Consider the following 25,451-nt stretch of genomic DNA (forward strand, 5'->3'; position numbering starts at 1 on the left):
CATGTCTGCTTTAGCCTGTAGCCTGTGAGGGTCAACCCATTGCATCGCTGCCCGTCCAAAAAAGCCCCTAAATTAATCAATAGCGCTTCCTAGACAGGATAAAAATGGTGGGGAAACTGCCAGGACAGGTTCAAACAATCCTAAAGCAGCCAGCCAGTAACCCACCAAAGATTTTTGGAATTTTTATGAGCCCTGAGACAACCAGTATACACAACCAGGAGGAATTATGCCATAGGTTTCCCATTACCATGTGTGGACCACTGCATTTTGTAGGTCCTCATAAGTAAGATTCTTTAGGGAGCGCAGGTGGATCCCAAATGAATGCAATGGGCCATGTTAAGGGGAAAGGGGTAGTGTACAATTATTTGCCTAGTAACTTGAGCATTTCCTCATTGTCTAGTAGGTGCTAACATGCTATTGTGCTAAAGGTCAGAGAAACCAGTATGGCCCTGTTGCCCGTATCAGTGTCTGCAGGAAGTGCTGCTTTGGCACTTCTCAAACATCCTGTTGTAGTGCACGGCCACAAGGAGATGACACGGCTGAGCAAACTGACAGATGAAACTGGACCAGCTGCATTGAACTGTTGCCAATTTCCTTGAATTTGTACAAAAGTCTATCAATTGCAGCTGACATGTCCTTTGAATTGTCAAGCAGGAAAGTACACAGGAAAATCTCCTAAGCAATTTTAACACCCACAGTGCTTAAATAAACACTTTCAACATGTACATATAATTACCTGGAAAAGCATTAAATTAACTTTGAAAAGTGTTGATAAATGAACACATTTTAAAATGTCAAAGTCCATCAATCAAGACAACTTTAGCGTGTTAGGCACCCAACACTTTCGGTGACAAATGTATATTTCAAAATAGTGACAAGCGACAGAAAACATTGATGTACAATTTTTTTCAGGCAAATAAGTCCAAGCCTTGCAATCATGGAAAGGGGACATTTTCTTGTTCTTTAAGACCTTCAGAGTGCATTTGTGCAAAGTCCCAGGACCACTGAAAACAATCAATTAGGAAACAATAATGATAGTTTTTCCCCCCAATTTGTTAGCGGATATGGCACACAATATCATGGTCAGTCTGTTTATTTTCCTACTCTTTAGGCCTAACACCCAGACATTTTTTAAATGAAACCTTCAAGCCTGGACACTAGTCTGCTTCTCACAAACTAACGGCTGAGGCAAAACGTCAAATTATTATAGAAAATAAACAAGCCATTATTTAAGCTTGCAGGGCGGATTACTTCCTATCAAATTTCACTTGAAATCCCTATCTGTACTCTAGGGAGATGATTGTTTTCCCTTAACCCCATACCATAGTGTTGTTTCCCGTGTAGAATTACTGTAATTTCATATTACTTTGAAATCTTGACACCAGATACCGATTTTAGTTAACACAAAAGCCAGGCTTTTCTTGTAGTGAAATGTTGCTTTTTGCATTCCCCCATGTCAACCACAGAACCAATCATTATAGACAGAAGATACATCAAGACACGGAGCATGTCCGGGTTCCAAAAGCAACATTCTCTGGGTAGTTTAGAAGTTGTTTGTTTGGTTAGACACCCATCAGTAAAGTTCATAGAATCCGGGGCTTGCGTTACAAGCAAGCAGAGCTCCACTGTTTTCCATGGCAGACAATGTTGAGCTTCATGCATATGTCTGTCTGTGTATAGAGACTGATCAGGGAAGCAATCCAATCTACGTCCAAACAGTCACTGATCTATCAGGGGTCGTCCTTCACAGCTGTGACAGAACAAACTCAGTCACCTTGCTAGCCAACATAGTTGAGAGAACTACAGCAGCTCAAAGGGTTCAGAGACACACCCCCAAACAAAATGGCAGTTACATCAGTGTCTTTTTTCTCTATTGGTCTAATAACTTAAAGGGGCTATATGTAATATCTGCCGGAAGGTGATCTTGAGCCAAAGGGGTACCCTAAAATGGACTGAAATCGCCCATTATCCAGAAATGTCCTCATTGGACAGAGTGACCTTTTTCACAACCATGAGCAAAAGCATACATTGTTTCCCCAATATTTTTTCATGGATTTGTGTGAAAACAGGAAATGCATGTATTAACGTATAATATGCATATGAAACATGCAGCCAACATCCAAGCCACAATTTGACTTAAATAATGAGAACTAAACTTCCAAAGTGTATCTTTAAGGCAATTGTCCTCTCAAACACAACACAAGTAAGGGCCCAAAGCTGGCGGTAAAGGGGTGTTCCTCACATGCAGGAAATGTGAAGGTCGTCCTGGCGATGGATGACTCAAATACGTCCTATCAGTAGCATAGGGTGCAGCCTGCCAGGAAGTCCCTGTTTAAAGAAATGGTCTCAAGTTTTTATATCAGAGAGTTCAGAACAATAGAGAGAGATGATACACAGCAGTTTGTCTGAGACTCTACCTTTAAACCCCTATTGAGCAGATTCCTAACTGAAGATAAGTGCACATCACAGCAACTTTTTGGGTACATCTTCAAACCTCAAAACATTGAGTTTGTGTGTGTTAAGAGGGGGTGGGCCCCATGTGTTGCGCTTGAGTGGTGGGCCTGTGGACTTTGCAATGAACCCCTGGCAAGAACCAATACGGGCCACAACAGATGCATACCTTAGTGAACTAGTCCTCTCGACGGGGGCAGATTGTGGAATGAAGTAATGATAAACCATGAGAGTTTGGCAGTAGAGTGCCGTTAACAGCTGGTGAGAGAGGCGCAAGGGGCCAAGGTCTACTACACAAACCCGAAAGTCAAGGGGACATGAGCAGGGCAGCAATTACGCTTGCATTGCTCTCCATACAGCTCAGTCAAAGGTATTCGAATAGCTTTGCATTGAATTATTTTGCATCACCGGTCAACCGGTTAACAGTACACACCAACACTGTACATAGAATGGTTAAGACTTCAACGTTTGTCAAGAGATTAGGCTTAATGATTGCATACTAGCAGCATGATTCAGCTGGTGTGTGTGGATAGACTGGATGAATAACACAGTACTGTATTGTAACCCTAGTACAGTTCTGTCTGGTGGAGGGGTGAAGACTGATCTCACGACTAGATGTGTACCAACGGTTGCGTGGCTATACTGTGACCCTCTTGGCATTTTTCCTATTTTATTGTCTTACAACCTGGAATTAAAATGGATTTTTGTGGGGTTTGTATCATTTGATTTACACGACATGCCTACCACTTTGAAGACGCAAAACATTTTGAATTGTGAAAAAAAACTAGATATAACTATTCACCCCTCCAAAGTCAATACTTTGTAGAGCCACCTTTTTGCAGCAAATACAGCTGCAAGTCTCTTGGGGTATGTCTCTATAAGCTTAGCACATCTAGCCACTGGGATTTTTGCCCTTTCATCAAGGCAAAAATGTTCCGGCTCCTTCAAGTTGGATGGGTTCTGCTGGTGTACAGCAATCATTAAGTCATACCACAGATTCTCAATTGGATTGAGGTCTGGACTTTGACTAGGCCATTCCAAGACATTTAAATGTTTCCCCTTAAACCACTTGAGTGTTGCTTTAGCAGTATGCTTAGGGTCATTGTCCTGCTGGAAGGTGAACCTCCATCCCAATCTCAAATCTCTGGAAGACTGAAACAGCCATCCATCATTCCTTCAATTCCGACCAGTTTCCCAGTCCCTGCTGATGAAAAACATCCCAAAGCATGATGCTGCCACCACCATGCTTCACTGTAGGGATGATGTTTTCGGGGTGATGAGAGGTGTTGGGTTTGCACCAGACATAGCGGTTTCCTTGATGGCCAAAATGCAAAATGTTAGTCTCATCTGACCAGAGTACCTTCTTCCATATGTTTGGGGTGTCTCCCACATGACTTTTGGCGAACACCAAATGTGTTTGCTTATTTCTTTCTTTTAGCAATGGATTTTTTTCTGGCCACTCTTCTGTAAAGCCCAGCTCTGTGGAGTGAACAGCTTAAAGTGGTCCTATGGTCAGACACTCCAATCTCCGCTGTGGAGCTCCTTCAGGGTTATCTTTGGTCTCTTTGTTGTAGCTCTGATTAAAGCCCTCTTTGCCTGGTCCGTGAGGTTTGGTGGGCGGCCCTCTCTTAGTAGGTTTGTTGTTGTGCCATATTTTTCAACATTTTTAATCATGGATTTAATGGTGCTCTATGCAATGTTCAAAGTTTCTGATATTTTTTTATAACCCAACCCTGGTCTGTACTTCTCCACAACTTTGTCCCTGACCTGTTTGGAGACCTCCTTGGTCGTCATAGTGCTGTTTGTTTGGTAACCCTTGCTTATTGGTGTTGCAGACTCTGGGGCCTTTCAAAACAGGTGTATATATACTCAGATCGTGTGAAACTTAAATCAAGTCCACATGTGTTCAATCTTAACTAATTATTAATTAATCTTAACTAATTACTTCTTTAGCTTATATTTTTAACTTCTCTAGGGTAGGGGGCAGCATTGGGAATTTTGGATGAAAAGCGTGCCCAAATTAAACTGCCTACTACTCCGCCATAATAGAATATGCATATAATTCGTAGATTTGGATAGAAACACTCTGAAGTTTCTAAAACTGTTTGAATGATGTCTGTGAGTATAACAGAACTCACATGGCAGGCAAAAACCTGAGAAGAAAATCCAACCAGGAAGTGGGAAATCTGAGTTTGTAGTTTTTCCAAGTCATTGCCTATTAAATATACAGTGTCTATGGGGTCATATTACACTTCCTACGGCTTCCACTAGATGCCAACAGTCTTTAGAACCTTTTTTTGAGGCTTCTACTGTGAAGGAGGGGGGAATGGGAGCTGAATGAGTCAGAGGTCTGCCAGAGTGCCATAAGCTGGTCACGTGAGAGTTAGCTTGCGTTCCGTTGCATTTCTACAGACAAAGGAATTCTCCGGTTGGAACATTATTGAAGATTTATGATAAAAACATCCTAAAGATTGATTCTATACTTCGTTTGACATGTTTCTACGAACTGTAATATAATTTTTTGTCTGGACCTAGTGCTCGCGCCTCATGAGTTTTGATTGTGTACTTTTTCCGTAAAGTTTTTTTGAAATCTGACACAGCGGTTGCATTAAGGAGAAGTGGATCTAAAATTCCATGCATAACAGTTGTATCTTTTAGCAATGTTTATTATGAGTATTTCTGTAAATTGATGTGGCTCTCTGCAAAATCACCGGATGTTTTGGAACTACTGAACATAATATAATAATATAATAATATATGCCATTTAGCAGACGCTTTTATCCAAAGCGACTTACAGTCATGTGTGCATACATTCTACGTATGGGTGGTCCCGGGGGATCGAACCCACTACCCTGGCGTTACAAGCGCCATGCTCTACCAACTGAGCTACATAATGCGCCAATGTAAACTCAGATTTTTGGATATAAATATAAACTTTTTCGAACAAAACATACATGTATTGTGTAACATGAAGTCCTATGAGTGTCATCTGATGAAGATCATCAAAGGTTAGTGATACATTTTCTCTCTATTTCTGCTTTTTGTGACTCCTCTCTGTGGCTGGAGAAATAACTAGGTTTTTCTGTGACTTGGCTCTGACCTAACATAATCGTTTGGAGTGCTTTCGTCGTAAAGCCTTTTTGAAATCGGACACTGTGGCTGGATTTACAACAAGTGTATCTTCAAAATGGTGTAAAATACTTGTATGTTTGAGGAATTTTAATTATGGGATTTCTGTTTTGAATTTGGCGACCTGCAGTTTCACTGGCTGTTGACGAGGTGGGACGCTAGCGATAAAGTCGGGCAGGAACTCAGTCATAAAGTAGGGGACGTTTCGGAACCGACAATCAGTCCAACACCGTCAGTGGTCGACCATCACCCACAGGTGTCTACCGCATCCTCGCCGTTAGTTGGACATGAGCGATTGGCCGTCATTCCCAGATTAATATATAATCTTGTTTGTCAGTGGCAAGCCATCGCTGAATCCTTTCTATCGGTTTTAGGATTAACACTTTTGACTTCCCATGAATTTCATTTGTATTATTCTGCCATTTTTTAAGTCATGCCCATCGCCCCTCCGTTCTTGACTTTTCCTAAATAAGTATATATAACACACTGTCGATGTTAGAATCGTATTATCACAAACAGAACTGGAGTGAATGGTTATTCCCCATTGGCCCTCCTTTTCACGACAGTTGAAAGTGCAGTGCCCAGCTGATAATCACCCCAATAATTGCCTCGGAGCTAAACCTGAACTATACCGGAACTAATTTCACACATATAAAAACAGATTAAATAAATGAAGTATGATTAGGGGTAAAAGGGTATGAATGGGTTGATGAGCAAGTGAAAGATGCATAATTATGTAACCGCCAATTGTGAATGAAGAACAGGATGGGCCATTCTATTGTATTGATCTGTTCTAATTATAATCGACAAAATGGCATGTACACTATATCAGGGTTGGCAAGGGGAGCTATGTCACCATGGACAATGTTTTTACTCCACTGTCATTGGCAGGAACCGTGAACAAAGTGAGGTGGGAGATCCCTCCCTCTGTGCAAAATAAGGCACTTGCACAGCCATTGTACTCCACAATATGGCTGAAGAATGACAAGACGACGGGGACACAACAAAGAGAGAACCGAAGACTTATGCATTACAACCAAACAAAGGTGCGGTGCATTCGGAAAGTATTCAGACCACTTGACTTTTTCCACATTTTGTTACGTTACAGACATTCTAAAATTGAATAAATTATTTGTTCCCTCATCAATCTACACACAATACCCCATAATGACAAAGCAAAAACATGTTTTTTATAAACTTTAATACAGTACCAGTCAAAAGTTTGGACACACCTACTCATTCATGGGTTTTTCTTAATATTTACTATTTTCTACATTGTAGAATAACCATATTTTCCATTTTACCAAATATGGCTATAGTCTACCACCCCTACCTTGTCACAACACAACTGATTGGCTCAAAAGCATTAAGAAGGAAAGAAATTCCACAAATTAACTTTTAACGTGGCACACCTGTTAATTGAAATGCATTCAAACTGACTACCTCACAAAGTTGGTTGATAGAATGCCAAGAGTGTGCAATGCTGTCATCAAGGCAAAGGGTGGTTACTTTGAAGAATCTCAAAAAATATATTTTTTGGTTACTACATTACTCCATATGTGTTATTTCATAGTTTTGATGTCTTCACTGTTATTCTACAATGTAGAAAATAGTAAAAATAAAGAAACTTTGTTGAAGCACCTTTGGCAGCAATTACAGCATCGAGTCTGCTTGGGTATGACGCTACAAGCTAGGCACACTTGTATTTGGCGAGTTTCACACATTCTTTTCTCCAGCTCTGTCAGGTTGGATGGGGAGCGTCGCTGCACAGCTATTATTAGGTCTCTCTGGAGATGTTAGATCGGGTTCAAGTCCGGGCCTCTCAAGGACATTCAGAAATTTTAACCAAAGCCACTCCTGAATTGTCTTGGCTGTGTGCTTAGGGTTGTCATCCTGTTGGAAGGTGAATCTTCGCACCAATCTGATGTTCTGAGCGCTCTGAAGCAGGTTTTCAACAAGGATCTCTCTGTATTTTGCTAAGTTCATCTTTCCCACGATCCTGACTAATCTCCCTGCCGCTGCAAAACATCCCCACAGCATGATGCCGCCACCATGCTTCACCGTAGGAATGGTGCCAGGTTTCCTCCAGGCGTGACGCTTGTCATTTGGGCCAAATAGTTGGTATTTTTTTGCTGATAGATTGTAGCTTCCATCAATTGTACGTCAGTGCATAATTTCCAATCCCCCATATAATTTTTTAAAATACACCCACCCACACACTACACATGTTTTATATACATTTTCCCCTTTATTACCCTACTACCCCTCCCACAATTGGTGCAAACAAGTGAACAACAACACTCGCCTGTTTTTCCATCTTATACATATTATATACATTTTATGGCCAGTCTATTTTACAATATTTATATTTTGTTTGTTTTTACTCCAGTCCTTCCTCTACCCTCAACCTCTTCCATCTATTTCTGATGCACATTTTATTTGCCATATCTCTCAAACTGTGCTCTTTAAAAAAAGTTCTCAACCTATATTCGTTTTATGGGCACAGTATGTTTTACATTGGTTATCTTGTTGTTATTAGTCCCAACCTTCAGCTCCTGGGTCTCGACCCCGCCCTGTGCAACTGGGTACTGGACTTCCTGACGGGCCGCCCCCAGGTGGTGAGGGTAGGCAACAACATCTCCACCCCGCTGATCCTCAACACTGGGGCCCCACAAGGGTGCGTTCTGAGCCCTCTCCTGTACTCCCTGTTCACCCACGACTGCGTGGCCACGCACGCCTCCAACTCAATCATCAAGTTTGCGGACAACACAACAGTGGTAGGCTTGATTACCAACAACGACGAGACGGACTACAGGGAGGAGGTGAGGGCCCTCGGAATGTGGTGTCAGGAAAATAACCTCACACTCAACGTCAACAAAACTAAGGAGATGATTGTGGACTTCAGGAAACAGCAGAGGGAACACCCCCCCATCCACATCGATGGAACAGTAGTGGAGAGGGTAGCAAGTTTTAAGTTCCTCGGCATACACATCACAGACAAACTGAATTGGTCCACTCACACAGACAGCATCGTGAAGAAGGCGCAGCAGCGCCTCTTCAACCTCAGGAGGCTGAAGAAATTTGGCTTGTCACCAAAAGCACTCACAAACTTCCACAGATGCACAATCGAGAGCATCCTGTCGGGCTGTATCACCGCCTGGTACGGCAACTGCTCCGCCCACAACCGTAAGGCTCTCCAGAGGGTAGTGAGGTCTGCACAACGCATCACCAGGGGCAAACAACCTGCCCTCCAGGACACCTACACCACCCGATGTTACAGGAAGGCCATAAATATCATCAAGGACAACAACCACTCGAGCCACTGCCTGTTCACCCCGCTATCATCCAGAAGGCGAGGTCAGTACAGGTGCATCAAAGCTGGGACCGAGAGACTGAAAAACAGCTTCTATCTCAAGGCCATCAGACTGTTAAACAGCTACCACTAACATTGAGTGGCTGCTGCCAACACACTGACACTGACTCAACTCCAGCCACTTTAATAATGGGAATTGATGTAAAAATATATCACTAGCCACTTTAAACAATGCTACCTTATATAATGTTACATACCCTACATTATTCATCTCATATGCATACGTATATACTGTACTCTATATCATCTACTGCATCCTTATGTAATACATGTATCACTAGCCACTTTAACTATGCCACTTTGTTTACATAATATAATAAAATATAATAAATATACTCATACATTACATACTCATCTCATATGTATATACTATACTCGATACCATCTACTGTATCTTGCCTATGCTGCTCTGTACCATCACTCATTCATATATCTTTATGTACATATTCTTTATCCCCTTACACTGTGTATAAGCCAGTAGTTTTGGAATTGTTAGTTAGATTACTTGTTGGTTATTACTGCATTGTCGGAACTAGAAGCACAAGCATTTCGCTACACTCGCATTAACATCTGCTAACCATGTGTATGTGACAAATAAAGTTTGATTTGATTCAAAACCTCCCATCCATCTCTTATCACCATCCTTATTGGATTTCAATTTGCCATATATTTTTCAACCGCGCTGTGATGTTTCATGAAAGTTCTGAACCTTTCTATTCTCATTGTTTCTACCGATTGTAAATATTTTTTTTGCTAAAAGTATTATTATATTATTGATCGATTGACTATGACTTTTCAGATCGCACAGTAGTGCTATCTGCAGCGTTAGCTCCAGGTAAATATTGCAAATCTTCAGCCATTCCTGGATCTATGACCAAAAACAAGCTACATATGGACAGTACCAAAACAAATGATCTAATGATTCTGCCTCTTCACAGCAAACATCTGCAGAGCTGGGAAAGTTGTATCCCCCATATAAATAACATTCTATTGATTGCAAGAATGTTGTATAATAATTTAAATGGAAAAATATATACGTTTTGAATCCGGCCTCATTTTGCATATCAGTTCATAAACCATGTGCCATGGAAAAATCTCTTCCCATCTACTTTGCAGTCTATATGGCACGGCTGCCAATTTTTTGGTCATTAAATGAAACTGGTATACTTTTTTATTTATCACTATTTTCTTTAACCAATTATGGTCTTTAGTGCAGGGCCGACAGACAAGATACTTACTCTTTCCCCTTTCTGCTTTCCTCTTACATTTTTGTGGTAATGCTGCAATTAGTTGGTTGTAATTTTGGGTCGAGCAGAAATTTACATAGCTGCATATATGAATAAAAACATGAGCTGGCGAACACCCAGAAAAAAGTATGTATAACATAACTCTACCAGTCGTATTTATGATATAATTTACCAAGTTTACCAATTAGTATATTTGAGTTTAACCAGTATTTGTTGTATTATTTGTTCTGTCTTTTCTGGTGGATAAAATTTAAATTGCAACCAACTTTATATGGTGGTTTGAAAATAGCAATATTTGGGAGATTATTTCCTTTTCAAATATCTGAAAGTGAGGCTGTAATCAGAACAAAGGGGAAAAGGCCTTTCTTGAACCGAGACATTGTTACTAATTTGGATTTAAGTATAACTTTTGTATGACTGAAGCCTTTAGTGAGAGGTCTAATGCTTTAATATTTATTCATTTCTGTCCTTCGAATTCATATTCATTATATAAATAGGCCCGTTTGAATTATTTTCTGGCTTGCCGTTCCAAATAAAATGGATTTTTTTTTCTCTCTCCATTTAATAAAAAAAACTTCATTAGGTGTAGGCAAGACCATAAACAAATAGGTAAACTGGGACATGACTAAATAGTTAATCGTGGTGATTTTTCCACAAATAGAAAGGTATTTGCCTTTCCATGGCAGCATTATCTTATCTATTTTTGCAAACTTTCTATAAAAATGTATTGGAGGGATGGAGGCCACTGTGTTCTTGGGGACCTTCAATGCTGCAGCCATTTTTTGGTACCCCGTCCACCAGATCTATGCCTCGACACAATGCTGTCTCTGAGCTCTACGGACAATTCATTCGAACTCATTTCTTGGTTTTTTACTTATATAGACAGGTGTGTGCCTTTCCAAATCATGTCCAATCAATTGAATTTACCACAGGTGGACTCCAATCAAGTTGTAGAAACATCTCAAGGACGATCAACGGAAACAGGATGCACCTGAACTGAATTGAGTCTCATAGCAAAGGGTTTGAATACTTATGTAAATAAGGTATCTTTATATTTTTAATACATTTGCAAAAATGTCTAGAATTTTTAAATATATATATTTTAGAATAAGCCTGTAAAGTAACAAAAATGTGGAAAAAGTCAAAGGGTCTGAATACTTTCCGACTGCACTTTACATTAGTGTGCCAAGCAAGTGAAAGTTACGAAGATTTGTGCCATTGCGTGAAGAGACACACAATGTGAGCACGAGCTGACAATAATAATCTATTTTTGACTGCTGTCATAGACACATTCATTATAATGCCATTATTGCTTTTGTTATGATTTTTCACTATTTATCAAGGCCACTTGGTGCTTATACTGATGTTTAGGCTACTGATGTTTTCATCATCTGACCACACGTCTTGCTGACCGTGTGTCTTGGTGGTTGGGCTATTAATGTTGTCATTATAAACAGAAGCTGTTACTGTGTTCGAACACATATCCTTTCTGTTTCACTGTTGTAACAGTGGCAATCCAAGAAAAAAATTGATTTAACACTTGAATTTGGGTGTTTTCTGTTTTTACATATAGCATCATGTTTATTTGGGTGTTTTCTGTTATAAACTAATGAAAATGTTTGATTTTAAATAAAATAACTATTCTATTCTAATGTTACCCAAGGCCTTCATAAACACAACCAAATAATATATGTTTGCGATAGCATATATGAAATGTATAAATTACACTGTTAGAACGTTGCAGCCAGAATGTCTTCTCATTAGTTTGAAGGGGGGTCCCTCAAAGCCCAGCGGTTCTAGTGTTAAGAGTGAGAGGTTGTTAGGGTGTGTGGCACAGTGGCACAGTAGTCTACTAAGCACACATGGCCAATAACTGCATGGGATCAAATCTTGCACCCGCCACCACTTTCCTCATAAATATACTGAAAAACCCATGTTAGGACTACAGAGCTCTATTATCCCTACAAAAAAAGGGAGGTGGTGGTGGAAGGAAAGAGAATCTGAACTCCTCAGTAATAGGGAATACCCAGTTCTCTCAGTTTTTTTTGTCCTGTAACTAAAATATCCTAGCATATGGAAAGTAGCATATCGTAGTAACAGCTACATTTACTAAGACTAATATTTAATTAATTTAACAATTTAACAAGCATCAAGTCATTTTATTGTGAGTAACACTGATTCTGCTTTGTTTCAAGTAGTGGTGTACAGTACTTAAGTGAAATTACTTTTTTTTGGGGGGGGGGGGGGGGTCTGTACTTTACTATTTACACTGGAAAAAGTATATGAACGCGTTTACGCATATATTGGCCCATGTTTCATGAGCTGAAATAAAAAAAATCCAGAGATGTTCCATACAAAGTGTTGTGCACAAATTTGTTTACATCCCTGTCAGTGAGCATATCTCCTTTGCCAAGATAATCCATCCACCTGACAGGTGAGAAGCTGATTAAACAAGCATGATCATTACACAGGTGCACCTTGTGCTGGGGACAATTGGCATGCCGACTGCAAGAATGTTCACCAGAGCTGTTGCCATAGAATTTAATGTTAATTTCTCTACCATAAACTGGCTCCAATGTCGCTGAAAGAATTTAGCAGTACGTCCAACAAGCCTCACAGCTGCAGACTACGGTTCTAGTCATATCAGGGCTACTTTCAGAATTCGCTACAATACTTTCGTATTCTTGTTCATACAGTGCATGCGAAACGTATTCAAACCCCTAGACTTTTTTTCACATTTTGTTATGTTACAGCCTTATTCTAAAATGTATGAAATTCATGTTTTTCTTCATCAATCTACACACAATACCCCATAATGACCAAGTGAAAACAGGTTTTTAGAAATGTTTGCTAATTAAAAATAAATATACTTTATTTACATAAGTATTCAGACCCTTTGCTATGAGACCTGAAATTGAGCTATGGTGCATCCTGTTTCCATTGATCATCCTTGAGATGTTTCTACAACTTCATTGGAGTCCCCCTGTGGTAAATTCAATTGATTAGACATGATTTGGAAAGGCACTGAAGGTCCCCAAGAACACAGTGGCCTCCATCATTCTTAAATGGAAGATGTTTGGAACCACCAAGAACCTTCCCTAGAGCTGGCCGCCCAGCCAAACTGAGCAATCGGGTTAGTAGGGCCTTGGTCAGGGAGGTGACCAAGATCCTGATGGTCATTCTGAGAGAACACAATAGTTCCTCTGTGGAGATGGGAGAACATTCCAGAAAGACAATCCTCTCTGCAGCACTCCACCAATCAGGCCTTTAAGGAGTTTGCCAAAAGGCAGGATCAAGGGAAAGATGAACAGAGCAAAGTACAGAGATCCCTGATGAAAACCTGTTCCAGGGGGCTCAGGACCTCAGACTGGGGTGAAGGTTCACCTTCCAACAGGACAACAACCCTAAGCACACAGCCAAGTCTCTGAATGTCCTTGAGTGGCACAGCCTGAGCCTGGACTTGAATCCAATCGAATATTTATGGAGAGACCTGAAAGTAGCTGTGTAGCGATGCTCCCCATCCAACCTGACAGGAGCTTGAGAGTATCTGCAGAAAAGAATGAGAGAAACTCCCCAAATACAGGTGTGCCAAGCTTGTAGGGTCATACCCAAGAAGACTCGAGGCTGTAATCGCTGCCAAAGGTGCTTCAACAAAGTACTGAGTAAAGGGTCTGAATTACTGGGCTCCCGAGTGGTGCAGCGTTCTAAGGCACTGCATCTCAGGGCTAGAGGTGTCACTACAGACACCCTGGTTGGAATCCAGGCTGGATCACAACGGTCGTGATTGGGAGTTCCATAGGGCGGTGCACAATTGGCCCAGCGTCGTCATTGTAAATAAGAATTTGTTCTTAACTGATTTAGCTAAGATTAAATAAAAACTACGTAAAATGTGATGTTTAAAAAAAAAATACATTTGCTAAATTTTATAAAAACATTTTTGCTATGTCATTATGGTGTACTGTGTGTAGATTGAGGAGAGAAAGACATTCTAAAATTGATTAAATTGTTTAACATAAAATGTGGGGGACAAAATCAAGGGGTATTTTCCAAATGCACTGTATAGGCCTACTCTTATTAATTATTATATTAAGAATAGGCATATGTTATTATAAGATTATGTATTATATATTCTTATAATAGTATAATTCATATGATACCATATTCATATTATTACACATTTTTTTTAAATATTTGATTCCTGTTTTCAATATTACGATTATGTTGCTGCAAAAACAAATGTTTAAGTCATAACTTTTAAATAGTCCTAACTGGAGAGGATAAATAACTATTTCAATATGTTAACATCTAATAATAATGTGTAACTCACTTTCAGTGTTTACTTACTTTCGTCCTTCCATTTATTTTGTAGTTTCCCAGTTTACCATTACAGTGTCGGACCAGGTCGTCCATGCGACTCATGAGAAAGGCTATCTTCTCGCAACCAGGCTCTCTTCCTTCAGTCCAAGTTATTTTGTCTCCTCGTATATCTTTAGTGGAGTCGCTTCTTTGACTAACCAACTGTCCGTCAGTAAATTTACCAGTCTTGTGGAGGGCTCTCACATCTTCCAAAATACTCAGTCCAGTCTCTTCTCCAAGGAAATTGTCAACAACACAGATGCCGTGCTTATTCATACATGGAACGATATAGTTCATAGCCAGTTTTTCCGGGGGGGACATCGTTTGTCCGTTGGTCTTATAGCTGAGCTTAATTCCTTCCCCAGTCTGCTTGCTGTCAGACACACTACCCGAGCGAGTTGCCGAAGTGATCAAATATTTATTTCTTTCGCCATCTGCAGGCGGATTTGAACGTCCAGTGTTTGTGGTGCTCTGAGAAGCTGTGTCATTCTGTTGCTCGGTGCTTTTCTTTTTGAACCGCTTGCCTTGCCCTCCTTTCGCAGTCCGTGCGGGCTGTTGTGTTGATTCGGGCTGCGGCTGACACTGAGGTTTTTCGGCCTCTTTGCAAAACTGCTTGTGCTTCTTCCAGTCCGATTTCTGGTGTTCTTTACTACAGTAGAACGAGTTCCGACATCGTCCACATTTAAGCAGGTTTTCCATCTTTCCACAAAGCTCACAATACTGCTGGTCCCTGTCCAAATCGGTCACGACGGCGCTTTCCTTCGCGCTCTCCGTCTCCATGCTTAAGGCAGAGCGAGCACCCCTTTAAACCTAGCTCTTTTGACGCGCTGCTACCGTGTAAGTTTTGGAAGACTCCTAAAACAATACAAAACGAAATTGGAGAGCGGCGGCATCCCAGCTAAATTATTTAATCACGTGGTGAATTGCCCTCCTTTTGGGTTTGGTAATAGATAAAATACTGTTTGAGCACGACAACCAATTGCCTGACTCTCGTTTTCAGTGTGTCGTTGTGGTCGAGTCGCATGGCGCCGACGCACCGTACCCCACCCCCCCTCAACTTCACTCCACACGTAGTCCAAAGTAACCCAACCCCTGACGTCAGCATAACGAGGGCAGGGCCAACGGCTGAGGGGGGCAAGGCCCATTCAAAGGTAGAAACAAAGCGTGCCGTTTTTTCCAATTCGCTGTTGTTTTTGTCATTCAGATCGTTATTAATAAGCTATAACCACTCATTATTTTATATTTTCAGTTTCAGTTAAAGTGGTTGTTTACATCAGCATGTTATGTTTACTTCTTATAAATGTGTTCCTAAATTATGAATGTGTTATGAAGTCCTTAGGTACATTTCATGATTTGATATCCCCAATGTTCTTTTCATAATTAATTGGAAATGAGTTTTGACCCGCAATGAAGCTTTGTTAATTTGCAATATGAAATTAGCCTATTTTGGACACTCATCCATATATGCTGTCATTCATCAAATTTACTTTTATACTAGGATGAAGAGTGACTTTAACCTAACATTAAAACAACTATATATTCAGAGTTGATTTTAAACATATGATGCAACATTATAAATATAATATCATAATAATCAGAAATATATATCCTATATCATAAACCAGAAATACCTGGACTGTAATGATAATAAACAGCAACACCTTATCAAAACTGTTGACAGCAATTCACTACCCATTGATGTTTGACTCATTCACTGAAAACAGATACTGACGAAAGGTCGTGTTCCTTTACCCACAAATTCCACTACACCAGCAGCATATAATAAATGAGGATTAATATTAAACCGAGTTGAACACCTGCTTGGTAAATACTGGCACTCGTACAGGAACTGTTGGAGCGGCTGCACGTACACAGTTGGCTTCAGTCCTTTTAGAGAGGAGGACCACATATAACACTCGACCTTCACCTCTCCTGAAGAGGAAGACATGAATGTGTTTCATTGTAAAATCAAGGAAGACCAACCTGCAACCTTACTGTCTCCAGGTTATAATAAACCATGAATTGGAAGTGTATCATTGCTAAAGGCAAAAATATAATGCTCAACTTTGGAATAAAAGGGTGTTGGGGCATTTAAAATGTTGAGCATGCAATTCAAATAAAATATGGTTAAAATATCAACAACAACAAACATATTTGGATAGTGATAATACCCATTTTGCTGTATAATCAGAGGGATAAAAATGTAGTATAAAACAACAACAACACAAATCGCCAAGTAGAAACATTTGGTAACACTTTCTATGAGGCACGCATACCTTAAAATTGCATAATGCCTTATGATATACTTATTGTAAATTATAACACTAGAAAGTGTTACCAAGCCAACTCAGCCACCACATGAAGTGTGCCAACGCACTGATTATGACATGCCACCCTTGGATATGGCAAAAAAAAATACCCAAGTATTATTATTTCCCATTGCTATCTTAGAGAGAGGTAGAGAATTGGTCTGGGACAGACATATTGTCTGCCATGTTTTTGAAGGGAACATTAGGGGCTTTTTCCAACTGCTTTTTACTGTAGTTATCTTGAAGTTAATTTTAGATTACAGTCCAGAGGGAATTGCTTTTCCATCTAAGCTGACTTGACCACTGGCCCTTTCCCAACAATTCAAGCTTTCTTTAAAACAAATATGCTTTTGATCAACTTTTCTAAATTGATCGACAGCCCAACATTGTGGCGGTTATCTCACAGCAAAGAAAGTGTAGATGTTGTTAAATAACACACGGTGTTAGCTACCTCTGTGTAGTGTGGAACAATATAAACACTTTTTAGTGTTACATTTAACACTATTAGTGTTAGCTTTCAGGGAGTTTCAGTAACTGTAAAGAATTGAAAATCAACACTAATACAGTTGACTACTTTTGAACACTGTAGAATTTTAACTTGAATTATACATTGTAAAACCTAAAGGTTAAGATGTTATGTTCTCCCACAGGGAAAGTCTTTATAGTGGTTGTTGTTTGCACAGTAACCATTAACATCTCTCAGTGGCTACATCTGGGGCGTAATTATCCCTGATATGAAAAGTGCTTTGATAAGGTCTGTCTGAGTAACAGTTGGGTTGCTGGAACTTTTCCTGCTAACGCTATCTTAGATAAGCTAAGAAGGGAGGCTATCTTCACAACGACTTTGAGTAACTTTCTATGTGAAGCACATGCATTTATTATGCTTTATGATAGGCCTACCCTTGTAGTTCATTAAGACACTTGCTGTAAACTGTCATAACAACTCATACGTAGTTATAACATCCTTATAATACACTATCTCGCCTCTGAATTCTGAAATACCCTGTTATACAGTACCAGTCAAAAGTTTGGAAACACCTGCTCATTCAAGGGTTTTTCTTTATTTTTACGATTTTCTACATTGTAGAATAATAGTGAATACATCAAAACCATGAAATAACACATATGGAATCATGTACTAACCAAAAAATGTGTTAAACAAATCAAAATATATTTTATATTTGAGATTCTTCAAAGTAGCCATCCTTTGCATTGATGACAGCTTTGCACACTCTTGGCATTCTCTTAATCAGCTTCATGAGGTAGTCACCTGGAATGCATTTCAGTTAACAGTTGTGCCTTGTTAAAGTTAATTTGTGGAATGTCTTTAATTTTAATGTGTTTGAGCCAATCTGTTGTCTTGTGACAAGATAGGGGTGGTATACAGAAGATAGCTCTATTTGGTAAAAGACCAAGTCCATATTATGGCAAGAACAGCTCAAATAAGCAAAGAGAAACAACAGCATCATTACTTTAAGACATGGAAGTCAGTCAATCCGGGAAATGTCAAGAACTTTGAAAGGTTCTTCAAGTGCAGTCACAAAAACCATCATGCGCTATGATGAAACTGGCTCTCATGAGGATCGCCAGGAAAGGAAGACCCAGAGTTACCTCTGCTGCAGAGGATGAATTCATTAGAATAACTGCACCCCTGATTGCAGCCCAAATAAATGCTTCACAGAGTTCAAGTAACAGACACATCTCAACATCAACTGTTCAGCGGAGACTGTGTGAATCAGGCCTTCATGGTCGAATTGCTGCAAAGAAACCACTAAGAAGAAGAGACTTGCTTGAGCCAAGAAGCACCAGCAATGGACATTAGACGGGTGGAAATCTGTCCTTTGGTCTGATGAAGCCAAATTTGAGATTTTTGGTTCCACGGATGATGTGTGGTTCTCACCGTGAAGCATGGAGGAGGAGGTGTGAAGGTGTGGGGGTGCTTTGTTGGTGACACTGTCTGTGATTTATTTAGAATTCAAGGCACACTTAACCAGCATGGCTACCACAGCATTCTGCAGTGATACGCCATCCCATGTGGTTTGGGCTTAGTGGGACTATCATTTGTTTTTCAACAGGACAATGACCCAAAATGCACCTCCAGGCTGTGTAAGGGCTATTTGACCATGAAGGAGAGTGATGGAGTGCTGCATCAGGTGACCTGGCTTCCACAATCACCCGACCTCAACCCAATTGAGATGGTTTGGGATGAGTTGGCCTGCAGAGTGAAGGAAAAGCAGCCAACAAGTGCTCAATACTGTTTGAGAAACATTCCAGTTGAAGCTGGTTGAGAGAATGCCAAGAGTGTGCAAAGCTCTCATCAAGCCAAAGGGTGGCTACTTTGAAGAATCTCAACTATAAAATATTTTTACATTTTTTAAAATAACTTTTTTGTTAACTACATGATTCTGTATGTGTTATTTCATATTTTTGATGCCTTCACTGTTATTCTACAATGTAGAAAATAGTTTTAAAAAATAAAGAAAAACCCTTGAATGAGTAGGTGTATCCAAACTTTTGACTGGTACTGCATGTTTGGATAGTAGGTAGGCCTATTATATTCACTTCATGGCCAGCCTGACTGTCATCTCCTCAGTTGCTTATATGGCCCACTTTACTGCCACATATACAATGACTCAACAACATTGTCACTGGGTCACAGGGTATGTTTGGAAATAACTTACCTTCTCCTTTCTGCTCAATCTGACGGCGGCAGCGACTTTGCTCGCCCCAACACTGAATGCTTTGTTAGGCCCTGCCATGGCGGTACTGACGTTGGCACCTGCGGGTAGACCTGAACCCACACGTGGTGTTGGAAGCGTCACAGTATTGGCATTGCCAGTTTTGGCCCGCAGCTGTGTTTACCTATCCGATGCACGTATATGCAAAACAGCTGTGTGAAAGTGACCTTTTGCAGTGTTCTGAATGAAAAGTGCACAACACCAGCTCATTATGGAGGCAGAGTCAAAATCATAATCAATGATTGGATAGAATGAACACAGCAATTTATGGATAAATAGTCCAAGATATCCTTAAATCTTTGCAATTTATCCATTATTCTCACATAGGGGATTTGACTAAGCCATACCTTCACAGTAGAAGGGTGTAAGCATTTAAAGAGAACATGGAGAGAGTACTCAAGCAACAGCACATTCATGACCCACATAAACTCCCACATCTCTCAGTCTATGATGTATTGTCTCGCTAAGAAAGGCCCAGTCGACCCAAAGTGATAAGAGCCGTGTTTTTTTTAGTCAGATGCATACCAGATATAAATTCCTGCCCCTATCTACATGGCGGCTCTATTACCACCTCCATTAGAGGGTATCACAATTTACCAACCCCTTTTAGAAGATGCCGCAAAAAACGGAGGTCATTAATATACTATTTAACCGTCTCTGTTTTGTCCTCATTTTTGTGTCGCTTATGCGGTTCACCGCTCCCATGGAAAACAAGGGACCCGGTGTCTTGTTGAGGTTTTGTCGATGTGGGTTTTTGATATTCTTGGCCGCCTACCACGCCAGCTCATTTTCGAGGTTGCGTCTGAAATGGTACCCTATATTCTTCCCTATCTAGTGCACTTTTTGACCAGAGCCCTATGGCCCAAAGCCAAAGCACTACATAGGAAATAGGGTGCTATTTGGGATGGATCCCAACTGTTTATTGTGGAGGAAGTCAGGTGTGCTGTCTTTTCTCTCTCTCTCTCTCTCTCTCTCTCTCTCTCTCTCTCTCTCTCTCTCTCTCTCTCTCTCTCTCTCTCTCTCTCTCTCTCTCTCTCTCTCTCTCTCTCTCTCTCTCTCTCTCTCTCTCTCTCTCTCTCTCTCTCTCTCTCTCTCTCTCTCTCTTCCCTTTCTCCTCGTCACCTTAAATAAACCAGACGGTCCCACGAATCACACAACCATGGGCACTGCCAGGCACCTCTCTGTCACAAGGTAAACATAACAACTTGTCATAAGCTAGACATAACTAACCCTGTCGTAAGTCATAAGGTAGACATAAGGTTGTCATAAGGTAGACAAAAGTCAGCAATGTTTCAGGCCATAGAGCTATACTAGCTATACTATTCTTGTTAACCGTACTTAAATAATGAACGTAAATGTAACATTTATTTATTTAACTATAGGCAAGTCAGTTAAGAACAAATTCTTATTTACACTGACGGCCTAGGAACAGTGGGTTAGCTGCCTTGTTCAGGGGCAGAACGACAGATTTTTACCTCGTCATCTCGAGGATTCGATCTAGCAACATTTTGGTTACTGACCCAACGCTCAAACAACTAGGATACCTGCCGCCCCAAATTACACAATCGTGTACACAGTGGTGTTGACTTTACCTGAATAATTAAGTGAAGTGTACTGAAATGTTGTCGACCTTACTTAAATATACTATGTTATTGTAACATAACACTTTTGAGTGAAGTCACTTTTGAGTGAAGCTAACACACAAATGAGTTTAAGCCCTGTCACACATGCTCCTGCTCCTCCTCTCTGGTGCTCGATGGCGCCAGGCTTCGCATCATTACGCACACCTGTCACCATCATTACGTGCATCAGCGCTTCATGGGACTCACCTGAACTCTATTACCTTATTGATTGCCTCCCCTATATCTGTCACTTCCTAAGTTTTTTTCCCTGTGTCTGCATTAAGGTTGTTTTGTTCCCATTGTCCAGACGCTGTCCCTGTTTTGTTATTTATTAAATATTAACTCCATGCACTTGCTTTTCATCTCTCAGCGTCTGTCCTCACAAGCTCACTTGAACATGAAAACTTGCTACTCAAATGGCTTAAGGAAACTGATTGCACTAAACCTATTAAGTTGCAACAACTCAACACACTTTAAACCAATTAAGCTGTGGTAACTCAATATACAGTAATTTCATAACAAAACTACATAAACACATGTATGATGGAAAGATGGCCCAAAAACATGGTCTTTATGAAATAAAACTGTTAATTAGGACACATTATTCAAATGTTATATGTCCCAGAAATTACGTCTTAAACACGCTTCTAAACATGAATAATATCATTCATCAATTCAGTCAATACAAAAAGTAAATTCTCTAATATCAATTCAAATTTCCTCATTGCCTCCTATAAGGTGGGAGGGTTGGACTTTCAGTTTACTTCCTGGAATTGACCCCAACCCCAAACTCCTCTGATACATTTCCTATACAGTATAATCTGTATAGTCTTTCTATTGTGGTTATGAAATAACATAATTACAAGGTTATAAGAAGGTTTTCCCAAGAAGGTTTCACACACACACACACACACACACACACACACACACACACACACACACACACACACACACACACACACACACACACACACACACACACACACACACACACACACACACACACACACACACACACACACACACACACACACAGTCACGTCCTGACCTTAGTTCCTTTTGTATGTCTCTATTTTAGGTTGGTCAGGGCGTGAGTTGGGGTGGGCATTCTATGTTTTGTTCTATGTTTGTATGTCTATGTGTTTGGCCTGGTATGGTTCCCAATCAGAGGCAGCTGTCAATCAATGTCTCTGATTGAGTACCATACTTAGGCAGCCTGTTTTCACCCTTGAGTTGTGGGTAGTTGTTTTCTGTTTCGTGTGTTGTCTCACCTGACTGTTTCGGTTCTTTCATTCACTTTGTTATTTTATTTTGTGTGTTCAGTTCCAATAAATTAACATGGACACTTACCACGCTGCATATTGGTCCGATCCTTCCTACTCCTCCACAGATGAAGAGGAGAAGCGTCACACACACACACACACACACACACACACACACACACACACACACACACACACACACACACACACACACACACACACACACACACACACACACACACACACACACACACACACACACACACACACACACACACACACACACACACACACACACACACTCTCTCTCTCTCTTTTTATATCTCCCTCTCCCTTCCTCTCTCACACCACAATCTCCCTACTATCTGTGTCGTGGAGGTATGCTCTTGCAACAGATGGAGACAGGCCAAGTGATAGCAGCAGCGTTGAAAGGAGCCATCCAACATTCGACGAAGCTACGTGTCAGACTGTGGCCAAAGAATGGAGAGATATCACATTCTTTGATGTTAATTGCCGCAGTAAAAATAGATCCAAGTGCTAAAAACTCCTTCCTGTGGCTATTGGGCCTGTAGCTATTGTTTACTGATGGGCCGCTCAAGACCTCATATGACCTCATTTGTGTTCATGGTTGTCATTAAGAGTCTCATCTAGCTGATGAAATGCTGGCTAAACTGTGTTGATTTTATGGCTCAGCTACTTTTCTGGTCTTTTATGTGTGCTTGATGATTTACAGTTAATGTATAGGCTACAACCGTTTCCTTGTTTTTTCCCTCGGTGTCACAGTGTATCAAATGTACTGGATGGAGATTATTTTGAGGTGATATTGTACCGTCTATAATTCTGTGGTTGGGTGCTAATCATCATAAGCAAAGTTCACAATATAAGAGAGAGAAAAAGTGCAAAATAAGAGAAAAACTGATCTACTGGTGAAAATATACAAATGTAAAGATATCACATAGTATTTATTTCTCCTGCACTATTTAATTAAAAATGCAGTGTCACACAAACAGCACATCTTGATGTCAAATGTCAAGTCAATGATGTTATTGTCACCATAACAAAAATGTCTGTCATCTCATCAATTCAAAAGAGCTGTCACGAAAACCACACAAACATGCTTCCAGTAGAGGTCGCTGTAATACAGGCAATTGGTGCTCAGCAAATTCAGTCTTACATACAGTACAGTACAGATAGAAAATAAAATGTCACTACAAAACTGTTTGAAAAAGCACCACATCAATCAACTGAAGTCACTATTCCTGCAGTGTTGTCGAGGTTAATGAAATTAAACAAGCACCATCTATGCTTACTGTAACTCAGACCAGTATTCAGTTGTTGCAGACACAGATAGTGGGTTTTTATACATTGCGCTTTCAGACATACATTTGATGTTTGTCCCAGTTCGATGGGCAGGTTCACCTTAGACCATAGTTAACTAGACCATAGTTGTGTTGGGTAGGCATGAAAGGAGGGAAACGCACCTAAATGGAGTGAAATGAACTGCTTGTTTTAAAACATTTAAAAACATTTTCTGTTGTATGTCCTAATGAACACGACCCAAACTTGGGCTCATCAGTGCTCCAATTTAGATTTTGAGTAGTTACACTCCCGCCTGGTGGATGAATGCATTGCAACAGGTAAACAATGAGTCTGTCTGGTCGACATTCTGCACCTCTCGTAGTCGGTGGGGAGGGGCTCCTCCTCTCATGATTTACACAAACCAACTCCCATCTGCCAGTGTGCCCTAGTTGCATCACTTTGGCGCATGTGAAATTTGTAAACAGAAATCACCCTTGTTGCAAAGTGAAATATATGTGAGAGCTGAGAGCCAAGGGACAACAGTTGCCCAGAACCATAGTCAAAATAGGAACGTGTTTTTTCTTTTTTTGGTTGTTTATTTGATCTATCCCTCCTGTTTCTGATGAGTCCGTGTTGAACATTGCCTCTGTCAGGGCCCTCACGCTTGGCCTCCCCACTACACGATTTGGAGAACTCTCCGCCACCTCTGTGTTGCTTAATTGGTGTGACCTTTTCCCTCTCTCTTCTCTCCATTTTCTCTGTTCTCTCTCTCTCTGTTCTCTGTCTCTCTCTCTTTTCTGGCTACAGCGAGTTTGGCAATTATCTGCAGGCATAAAGTATCTCTCCGCGTGTGTGTTTGCGTGTGAACGGAAGGTTCATGACCTTGGTTAAAACATTCTGTACACTGGATTCATCTCGTGGTCATAGTTTCCAGTCGGCTGGATTTCACAAGCTATAATCAATGCATGTACGCTACAGTATGATGAAAATGGAGGAAGTCATATGGTTATGCTTATGGTGAAAATGCATGCACAGTATTGCAAAAATGGAGCAAGTTACATGGTTATGGTTATCCTTACGTTTATGGCTATAGTTAAGGTTATGCTTATTACTACAGTTTATTTTAAGTGTGCTTATTGGTTTACTATTCTCACAGATCTAATTGGTTGTGGTTTATTTTAAAATATACCGAAACAGCGAGCACATGCAAAAAACATATATGTCTGAGACCCGTCAAATCAAGCTTTATTTATAGATCACATTTCAGACTTGGAATGCAACACAATTAAATTTTACCTTTATTTAACCAGGCAAGTCAGTTAAGAACATATTCTTATTTTCAATGACAGCCTGGGAACAGTGGGTTAACTGCCTGTTCAGGGGCAGAACGACAGATTTGTACCTTGTCAGCTCGGGGGTTTGAACTCGCAACCTTCCGGTTACTAGTCCAACGCTCTAACCACTAGGCTACGCTGCCGCCCCAATGTGCTTCACGGGGGAAGAAAAATAATAATAATGAAAATAAAAGCTGAAATATTTACTACACAACAAACATAAGAATAAAAAAAACTAAAATAATGACAAAAACTGAAAAACTAAAAAAGCAACCTAAGGAAAAGTAAAGCTAAAAATGTGTTTTAAGATCTCTTTTAAATATGTCCACAG

At 40.3% G+C, this 25,451-nt stretch overlaps 1 protein-coding gene across 1 annotated transcript in view; it reads right to left on the reverse strand.

Moving 5' to 3' along the window:
* The window catches only part of LOC124002878 (egl nine homolog 1-like), a 44,720-nt gene extending 29,107 nt beyond the window's left edge, over positions 1–15,613 (reverse strand). Inside the window, exon 1 of the mRNA XM_046310665.1 lies at positions 14,545–15,613. Coding sequence (XP_046166621.1) covers positions 14,545–15,336 — 792 coding nt within the window. The 5' untranslated portion in view covers positions 15,337–15,613. The remainder of the gene's footprint in view (positions 1–14,544) is intronic.
* Between the last annotated feature and the right edge of the window lie 9,838 nt (positions 15,614–25,451).

Source organism: Oncorhynchus gorbuscha, linkage group LG18 (assembly GCF_021184085.1).
Source record: "Oncorhynchus gorbuscha isolate QuinsamMale2020 ecotype Even-year linkage group LG18, OgorEven_v1.0, whole genome shotgun sequence".
Lineage (NCBI taxonomy): Eukaryota > Metazoa > Chordata > Actinopteri > Salmoniformes > Salmonidae > Oncorhynchus > Oncorhynchus gorbuscha.